Below are 11,355 nucleotides of genomic sequence, written 5' to 3' on the forward strand. Positions count from 1 at the left end.
AATGACAGAAATCAGTAAAACAGTAAGTAAATATACATGTATAAATAAATGACAGAAATCAGTAAATCAGTAAGTAAATATACATGTATAAATAAATGACAGAAATCAGTAAATCAGTAAGTAAATATACATGTATAAATAAATGACAGAAATAAGTAAATCAGTAAGTAAATATACATGTATAAATAAATGACAGAAATCAGTAAGTAAATATACATGTATAAATAAATGACAGAAATCAGTAAATCTGTAAGTAAATATACATGCATAAATAAATGACAGAAATCAGTAAATCAGTAAGTAAATATACATGTATAAATAAATGACAGAAATAAGTAAATCAGTAAGTAAATATACATGCATAAATAAATGACAGAAATAAGTAAATCAGTAAGTAAATATACATGTATAAATAAATGACAGAAATCAGTAAATCAGTAAGTAAATATACATGTATAAATAAATGACAGAAATAAGTAAATCAGTAAGTAAATATACATGTATAAATAAATGACAGAAATAAGTAAATCAGTAAGTAAATATACATGTATAAATAAATGACAGAAATCAGTAAATCAGTAAGTAAATATACATGTATAAATAAATGACAGAAATCAGTAAATCAGTAAGTAAATATACATGTATAAATAAATGACAGAAATAAGTAAATCAGTAAGTAAATATACATGTATAAATAAATGACAGAAATAAGTAAATCAGTAAGTAAATATACATGTATAAATAAATGACAGAAATCAGTAAATCAGTAAGTAAATATACATGTATAAATAAATGACAGAAATAAGTAAATCAGTAAGTAAATACACATGTATAAATAAATGACAGAAATAAGTAAATCAGTAAGTAAATATACATGCATAAATAAATGACAGAAATCAGTAAATCAGTAAGTAAATACACATGTATAAATAAATGACAGAATTCAGTAAATCAGTAAGTAAATATACATGTATAAATAAATGACAGAAATCAGTAAATCAGTAAGTAAATATACATGCATAAATAAATGACAGAAATAAGTAAATCAGTAAGTAAATATACATGTATAAATAAATGACAGAAATCAGTAAATCAGTAAGTAAATATACATGCATAAATAAATGACAGAAATAAGTAAATCAGTAAGTAAATATACATGTATAAATAAATGACAGAAATCAGTAAATCAGTAAGTAAATATACAAATAAATAAATGACAGAAATCAGTAAGTAAATATACATGTATAAATAAATGACAGAAATCAGTAAATCAGTAAGTAAATATACATGCATAAATAAATGACAGAAATCAGTAAATCAGTAAGTAAATATACATGCATAAATAAATGACAGAAATAAGTAAATCAGTAAGTAAATATACATGCATAAATAAATGACAGAAATCAGTAAGTAAATATACATGTATAAATAAATGACAGAAATCAGTAAATCAGTCAGTAAATATACATGTATAAATAAATGACAGAAATAAGTAAATCAGTAAGTAAATATACATGTATAAATAAATGACAGAAATAAGTAAATCAGTAAGTAAATATACATGTATAAATAAATGACAGAAATCAGTAAATCAGTAAGTAAATATACATGTATAAATAAATGACAGAAATCAGTAAATCAGTAAGTAAATATACATGTATAAATAAATGACAGAAATAAGTAAATCAGTAAGTAAATATACATGCATAAATAAATGACAGAAATAAGTAAATCAGTAAGTAAATATACATGCATAAATAAATGACAGAAATCAGTAAGTAAATATACATGCATAAATAAATGACAGAAATCAGTAAGTAAATATACATGTATAAATAAATGACAGAAATCAGTAAATCAGTAAGTAAATATACATGCATAAATAAATGACAGAAATCAGTAAATCAGTAAGTAAATATACATGCATAAATAAATGACAGAAATCAGTAAATCAGTAAGTAAATATACATGCATAAATAAATGACAGAAATCAGTAAATCAGTAAGTAAATATACATGCATAAATAAATGACAGAAATCAGTAAATCAGTAAGTAAATATACATGCATAAATAAATGACAGAAATCAGTAAATCAGTAAGTAAATATACATGTATAAATAAATGACAGAAATCAGTAAGTAAATATACATGTATAAATAAATGACGGAAATCAGTAAATCAGTAAGTAAATATACATGTATAAATAAATGACGGAAATAAGTAAATCAGTAAGTAAATATACATGCATAAATAAATGACAGAAATCAGTAAATCAGTAAGTAAATATACATGCATAAATAAATGACAGAAATCAGTAAATCAGTAAGTAAATATACATGTATAAATAAATGACAGAAATAAGTAAATCAGTAAGTAAATATACATGTATAAATAAATGACAGAAATAAGTAAATCAGTAAGTAAATATACATGTATAAATAAATGACAGAAATCAGTAAATCAGTAAGTAAATATACATGCATAAATAAATGACAGAAATCAGTAAATCAGTAAGTAAATATACATGCATAAATAAATGACAGAAATCAGTAAATCAGTAAGTAAATATACATGCATAAATAAATGACAGAAATCAGTAAATCAGTAAGTAAATATACATGTATAAATAAATGACAGAAATCAGTAAGTAAATATACATGTATAAATAAATGACGGAAATCAGTAAATCAGTAAGTAAATATACATGTATAAATAAATGACGGAAATAAGTAAATCAGTAAGTAAATATACATGCATAAATAAATGACAGAAATCAGTAAATCAGTAAGTAAATATACATGCATAAATAAATGACAGAAATCAGTAAATCAGTAAGTAAATATACATGCATAAATAAATGACAGAAATAAGTAAATCAGTAAGTAAATATACATGCATAAATAAATGACAGAAATCAGTAAATCAGTAAGTAAATATACATGCATAAATAAATGACAGAAATCAGTAAATCAGTAAGTAAATATACATGTATAAATAAATGACAGAAATAAGTAAATCAGTAAGTAAATATACATGTATAAATAAATGACAGAAATAAGTAAATCAGTAAGTAAATATACATGTATAAATAAATGACAGAAATCAGTAAATCAGTAAGTAAATATACATGTATAAATAAATGACAGAAATCAGTAAATCAGTAAGTAAATATACATGCATAAATAAATGACAGAAATCAGTAAATAAGTAAGTAAATATACATGTATAAATAAATGACAGAAATAAGTAAATCAGTAAGTAAATATACATGTATAAATAAATGACAGAAATAAGTAAATCAGTAAGTAAATATACATGTATAAATAAATGACAGAAATCAGTAAATCAGTAAGTAAATATACATGTATAAATAAATGACAGAAATCAGTAAATCAGTAAGTAAATATACATGTATAAATAAATGACAGAAATAAGTAAATCAGTAAGTAAATATACATGCATAAATAAATGACAGAAATAAGTAAATCAGTAAGTAAATATACATGCATAAATAAATGACAGAAATCAGTAAGTAAATATACATGCATAAATAAATGACAGAAATCAGTAAGTAAATATACATGTATAAATAAATGACAGAAATCAGTAAATCAGTAAGTAAATATACATGCATAAATAAATGACAGAAATCAGTAAATCAGTAAGTAAATATACATGCATAAATAAATGACAGAAATCAGTAAATCAGTAAGTAAATATACATGCATAAATAAATGACAGAAATCAGTAAATCAGTAAGTAAATATACATGTATAAATAAATGACAGAAATCAGTAAATCAGTAAGTAAATATACATGCATAAATAAATGACAGAAATCAGTAAATCAGTAAGTAAATATACATGCATAAATAAATGACAGAAATCAGTAAATCAGTAAGTAAATATACATGCATAAATAAATGACAGAAATAAGTAAATCAGTAAGTAAATATACATGCATAAATAAATGACAGAAATCAGTAAATCAGTAAGTAAATATACATGCATAAATAAATGACAGAAATCAGTAAATCAGTAAGTAAATATACATGTATAAATAAATGACAGAAATAAGTAAATCAGTAAGTAAATATACATGTATAAATAAATGACAGAAATAAGTAAATCAGTAAGTAAATATACATGCATAAATAAATGACAGAAATCAGTAAATCAGTAAGTAAATATACATGCATAAATAAAGGACAGAAATCAGTAAATCAGTAAGTAAATATACATGCATAAATAAATGACAGAAATAAGTAAATCAGTAAGTAAATATACATGTATAAATAAATGACAGAAATAAGTAAATCAGTAAGTAAATATACATGTATAAATAAATGACAGAAATCAGTAAATCAGTAAGTAAATATACATGCATAAATAAATGACAGAAATCAGTAAATCAGTAAGTAAATATACATGCATAAATAAATGACAGAAATCAGTAAATCAGTAAGTAAATATACATGCATAAATAAATGACAGAAATCAGTAAATCAGTAAGTAAATATACATGTATAAATAAATGACAGAAATCAGTAAGTAAATATACATGTATAAATAAATGACGGAAATCAGTAAATCAGTAAGTAAATATACATGTATAAATAAATGACGGAAATAAGTAAATCAGTAAGTAAATATACATGCATAAATAAATGACAGAAATCAGTAAATCAGTAAGTAAATATACATGCATAAATAAATGACAGAAATCAGTAAATCAGTAAGTAAATACACTGGCGACACACTTTATTCGAGCTTGGCTAGTCCCACGAATTCGGGTATACCCGGGTGTATTGAGGTTTGTGACTGTTTTCTGCCCGAGTGCATTGAGTTATTTTCCAAGCAGGGATTGAAGCATGTTATTCCCTCTGGCTGCAATACTGCACAGTATATATATATAAACTGCATTACAATTCATGAATTTATGCCATCTGGTAGACACGCGAAGCATTGCAGCCTATTAAATCCTAATCATTATCATTTAACAGATCAGCCACCCGTCAGCCAGGCATGAACCCAGGCTGGGAAGGCAAATGCAACGGGGCTTGTCAGAGGTTAGAAGCGGCACATTCCAGGTATCTGCCAGGTACATACTGGGTATTTGCTCGAATAAAGTGTGTCGGTGCAGTATACATGCATAAATAAATGACAGAAATAAGTAAATCAGTAAGTAAATATACATGCATAAATAAATGACAGAAATCAGTAAATCAGTAAGTAAATATACATGCATAAATAAATGACAGAAATCAGTAAATCAGTAAGTAAATATACATGTATAAATAAATGACAGAAATAAGTAAATCAGTAAGTAAATATACATGTATAAATAAATGACAGAAATAAGTAAATCAGTAAGTAAATATACATGCATAAATAAATGACAGAAATCAGTAAATCAGTAAGTAAATATACATGCATAAATAAATGACAGAAATCAGTAAATCAGTAAGTAAATATACATGTATAAATAAATGACAGAAATAAGTAAATCAGTAAGTAAATATACATGTATAAATAAATGACAGAAATAAGTAAATCAGTAAGTAAATATACATGTATAAATAAATAACAGAAATAAGTAAATCAGTAAGTAAATATACATGTATAAATAAATGACAGAAATCAGTAAATCAGTAAGTAAATATACATGTATAAATAAATGACAGAAATCAGTAAATCAGTAAGTAAATATACATGCATAAATAAATGACAGAAATCAGTAAATAAGTAAGTAAATATACATGTATAAATAAATGACAGAAATCAGTAAATCAGTAAGTAAATATACATGCATAAATAAATGACAGAAATCAGTAAATCAGTAAGTAAATATACATGCATAAATAAATGACAGAAATCAGTAAATCAGTAAGTAAATATACATGTATAAATAAATGACAGAAATCAGTAAATAAGTAAGTAAATATACATGTATAAATAAATGACAGAAATCAGTAAATCTGTAAGTAAATATACATGTATAGATAAATGACAGAAATCAGTAAATCAGTAAGTAAATATACATGCATAAATAAATGACAGAAATCAGTAAATCAGTAAGTAAATATACATGTATAAATAAATGACAGAAATAAGTAAATCAGTAAGTAAATATACATGTATAAATAAATGACAGAAATCAGTAAATCAGTAAGTAAATATACATGCATAAATAAATGACAGAAATTAGTAAATCAGTAAGTAAATATACATGTATAAATAAATGACAGAAATCAGTAAATCAGTAAGTAAATATACATGCATAAATAAATGACAGAAATCAGTAAATCAGTAAGTAAATATACATGTATAAATAAATGACAGAAATCAGTAAATCTGTAAGTAAATATACATGTATAAATAAATGACAGAAATCAGTAAAACAGTAAGTAAATATACATGTATAAATAAATGACAGAAATAAGTAAATCAGTAAGTAAATATACATGTATAAATAAATGACAGAAATCAGTAAATCAGTAAGATAATATACATGTATAAATAAATGACAGAAATCAGTAAATCTGTAAGTAAATATACATGCATAAATAAATGACAGAAATCAGTAAATCAGTAAGTAAATATACATGTATAAATAAATGACAGAAATCAGTAAATCAGTAAGTAAATATACATGTATAAATAAATGACAGAAATCAGTAAGTAAATATACATGTATAAATAAATGACAGAAATCAGTAAATCTGTAAGTAAATATACATGCATAAATAAATGACAGAAATCAGTAAATCAGTAAGTAAATATACATGCATAAATAAATGACAGAAATCAGTAAATCAGTAAGTAAATATACATGCATAAATAAATGACAGAAATCAGTAAGTAAATATACATGTATAAATAAATGACAGAAATCAGTAAATCAGTAAGTAAATATACATGCATAAATAAATGACAGAAATCAGTAAGTAAATATACATGTATAAATAAATGACAGAAATCAGTAAATCAGTAAGTAAATATACATGCATAAATAAATGACAGAAATCAGTAAATAAATGAGTAAATGAGTAAATATGTAACTACAGATTATTGGACAGGCCGTTATGCGACCATTCCTTGCGTTGAATCCCGCGTTATGCCGCGCGGTGTTGCGAGATGTTCCGCTGCAGATGTAATACCCCGCCGGAGTAACACAGCGGGGGTCCCTGCTGTGCGCGCCCTACCGGGGTCTGCCTGTCTGTAATAGACGCGCAGTAAGAGATAGGCTGAATCAGTCGCTCTAACTGCGCGCCTCTCACAGGCAATGGCGGAGGGTTTATTAAAATTCTAACACCACAGTAATGTAGCAGGGGGTCTCCAGAGCTGAACCGCATTGATTTCAGCCTCTGGGAACCCCTACTTCCCGAGATACAGGCCCCGGTATGGGGTGCCGGTATCCCCATGTTAAAATCCACGTGGGATGTAAACAAAGCAGAGGGATACCGGCACCCCATACCTGGGCCGGTGACTCGGGAAGTAGGGGGTCCCCGAGGCTGAAATCAACTTTGTTCAGCTCAGGAGCCCCCCTGCTCTCTCACACAAATAAAAATGTAAGCAGCTTCATTACCTTAGCGGCCATGCAATGCCCTCTAAGGCAATGAAGGGGTTAAGGCACAGTACTGTAGCAGATTACATTACAATGTGTACAGTACTGTACTACCCACTAATGCACAACCCACCCACCCCCTGTTTCCCCACATAAAAACATTTTTTAATCTTAAAAATGCCACCAAAAACTTTGACTGGCATGGTGGCACTTCCATGCCCAGTGAACTTGGGCTGTCACTATGCCCGGCGACATACATCCTGTCAGTCTTCCAAACAAGCCACTCATCTAAAACACATTCCATTTTAATCTTAAAAATGCCTAAAACCTATTGAATGGCATGGTGGCACGCCCTGTGGGCATGAGACGCCACTATGCCATGGTGCACCTGCAAAAAAATAAAAACATGCATACAATGCATGCATACATGCACACAGGGGGACGGGGTAACACAGACGGGGGAGGGGGTAACACAGACGGGGGGAGGTGGTAACACAGACAGGGGGAGGGGGGAACACAGACCGGGGGGGGGGAACACAGACAGGGGGAGGGGGGAACACAGACAGGGGGAGGGGGGAACACAGACAGGGGGAGGGGAGAACACAGACAGGGGGAGGGGAGAACACAGACAGGGGGAGGGGGGAACACAGACAGGGGGAGGGGGGAACACAGACAGGGGGAGGGGGGAACACAGACAGGGGGAGGGGGGAACACAGACAGGGGGAGGGGGTAACACAGACAGGGGGAGGGGAGAACACAGACAGGGGGAGGGGAGAACACAGACAGGGGGAGGGGGAGAACACAGACAGGGGGAGGGGGGAACACAGACAGGGGGAGGGGGGAACACAGACAGGGGGAGGGGGGAACACAGACAGGGGGAGGGGGGAACACAGACAGGGGGGAGGGGGGAACAAAGACAGGGGGAGGGGGTAAGAACACAGACAGGGGAGGGGGGAACACAGACAGGGGGAGGGGGAACACAGACAGGGGGAGGGGGAACACAGACAGGGGGAGGGGGAACACAGACAGGGGGAGGGGGGAAACACAGACAGGGGGATGGGGTAACACAGACGGGGGAAGGGGGAACACAGACGGGGGGAGGAGGTAACACAGACAGGGGGAGGAGGTAACACAGACAGGGGGAGGGGGTAACACAGACAGGGGGAGGGGGTAACACAGACAGGGGGAGGGGGGAACACAGACAGGGGGAGGGGGGAACACAGACGGGGGAGGGGGTAACACAGACGGGGGGAGGGGGGAACACAGACGGGGAGGGGGGAACACAGACAGGGGGAGGGGGGAACACAGACGGGGAGGGGGGAACACAGACAGGGGGAGGGGGTAACAGACAGGGGGAGGGGGGAACACAGACAGGGGGAGGGGGGAACACAGACAGGGGGTGGGGGTAACACAGACAGGGAGAGGGGGGAACACAGACAGGGGGAGGGGGGAACACAGACAGGGGGAGGGGGGAACACAGACAGGGGGGGGGGGGAACACAGACAGGGGGGGGGAACACAGACAGGGGGGGGGAACACAGACAGGGGGAGGGGGGTAACACAGACAGGGGGTGGGGGTAACACAGACAGGGGGTGGGGGTAACACAGACAGGGGGTGGGGGTAACACAGACAGGGGGAGGGGGGGAACACAGACGGGGGAGGGGGGAACACAGACGGGGGAGGGGGGAACACAGACGGGGGAGGGGGGAACACAGACGGGGGAGGGGGGAACACAGACGGGGGGAGGGGGGAACACAGACGGGGGGAGGGGGTAACACAGACGGGGGGGGGGGGTGAGTAGGAGGTATAGAGAGGGACTTACTTCTTCGGGGACACAGAGTCCTCCAGCATGGTGGATTCCTCATCTCCCTCCATCCCAAAGTGATCCTTGCTCTTCTTCTGCAGAAACACGTCACGCCACGATACCACAGGGTTATAATACGTCAAGCCACGATACCACGGGGTTATAATACGTCACGCCACGATACCACGGGGTTATAATACGTCACGCCACGATACCACGGGGTTATAATACGTCACGCCACGATACCACGGGGTTATAATTCGTCACGCCACGATACCACAGGGTTATAATAAGTCACGCCACGATACCACGGGGTTATAATACGTCACGCCACGATACCACGGGGTTATAATACGTCACGCCACGATACCACGGGGTTATAATATGTCACGCCACGATACCACGGGGTTATAATACGTCACGCCACGATACCACGGGGTTATAATACGTCACGCCACGATACCACGGGGTTATAATACGTCACGCCACGATACCACGGGGTTACAATACGTCACGCCACGATACCACGGGGTTATAATACGTCACTCCACGATACCAAGGGGTTATAATAAGTCACGCCACGATACCACGGGGTTATAATACGTCACGCCGCGATACCACAGGGTTATAATACGTCACGCCACGATACCACGGGGTTATAATACGTCACACCACGATACCACGGGGTTATAATATGTCACTCCACGATACCACGGGGTTATAATACCTCACGCCACGGTACCACAAGGTTATAATACGTCACGCCACAATACCACGGGGTTATAATATGTCACGCCACGATACCACGGGGTTATAATACGTCACGCCACGATACCACAAGGTTATACTACGTCACGCCACGATACCACGGGGTTATAATACGTCACGCCACGATACCACGGGGTTATAATACGTCACGCCACGGTACCACGGGTTATAATACGTCACGCCACAATACCACGGGGTTATAATACGTCACGCCACGATACCACGGGGTTATAATACATCACGCCACGATACCACGAGGTTATAATATGTCACGATACCACGGGGTTATACTACGTCACGCCACGATACCACGGGGTTATAATACGTCACGCCCCGATACCACGGGGTTATAATACGTCACGCCACGATACCACGGGGTTATAATACATCATGCCACGATACCATGGGGTTATAATATGTCACACCACGGTGCCACGGGGTTATACTATGTCATGCCACTATACCACGGGGTTATACTACATCACGCCACGATACCACGGGGTTATAATACGTCACGCCACAATACCACGGGGTTATAATACGTCACGCCACGATACCACGGGGTTATAATACGTCACAATACCACGGGGTTATACTATGTCACGCCACGATACCACAGGGTAATAATAAGTCACGCCACAACAGGGTTATAATACGTCACGCCACGATACCACAGGGTTATAATAAGTCAAGCAACAATACCACGGGGTTATAATAAGTCACGCCACGATACCACGGGGTTATAATAAGTCACGCCACGATACCACGGGGTTATAATAAGTCACGCCACGATACCACAGGGTTATAATAAGTCACTCCACGATACCACAGGGTTATAATAAGTCACTCCACGATACCACAGGGTTATAATACGTCACGCCACGATACCACAGGGTTATAATACGTCACGCCACGATACCACAGGGTTATAATACGTCACGCTACGGTACTGTATACGCGCTATATGTGTAGTTTCATGCCCCTTCTCCTTATGTATACGCGCTATGTGTAGTTTCATGCCCCTTCTCCTTATGTATACGCGCTATATGTGTAGTTTCATGCCCCTTCTCCTTATGTATACGAGCTATATTTGTAGTTTCATGCCCCTTCTCCTTATGTATACACGCTATATGTGTATTTTCATGCCCCTTCTCCTTATGTATACGCGCTAAATGTGTATTTTCATGCCCCTTCTCCTTATGTATACGCGCTATATG

The 11,355-nt window shown here is 34.9% G+C and overlaps 1 protein-coding gene across 1 annotated transcript in view; it reads right to left on the reverse strand.

Annotated features, from left to right (window-relative positions):
* LOC142468757 (talin-1-like) overlaps positions 1 to 9,522 on the reverse strand; it is a gene marked incomplete at both ends in the record, with an annotated part of 229,739 nt that extends 220,217 nt beyond the window's left edge. The window contains one exon of the mRNA XM_075575267.1: positions 9,389 to 9,522. Coding sequence (XP_075431382.1) covers positions 9,389 to 9,522 — 134 coding nt within the window. The remainder of the gene's footprint in view (positions 1 to 9,388) is intronic.
* Positions 9,523 to 11,355: the final 1,833 nt, after the last annotated feature.

This window comes from Ascaphus truei, chromosome 1 (genome assembly GCF_040206685.1).
Source record: "Ascaphus truei isolate aAscTru1 chromosome 1, aAscTru1.hap1, whole genome shotgun sequence".
In the NCBI taxonomy this organism is placed as follows: domain Eukaryota; kingdom Metazoa; phylum Chordata; class Amphibia; order Anura; family Ascaphidae; genus Ascaphus; species Ascaphus truei.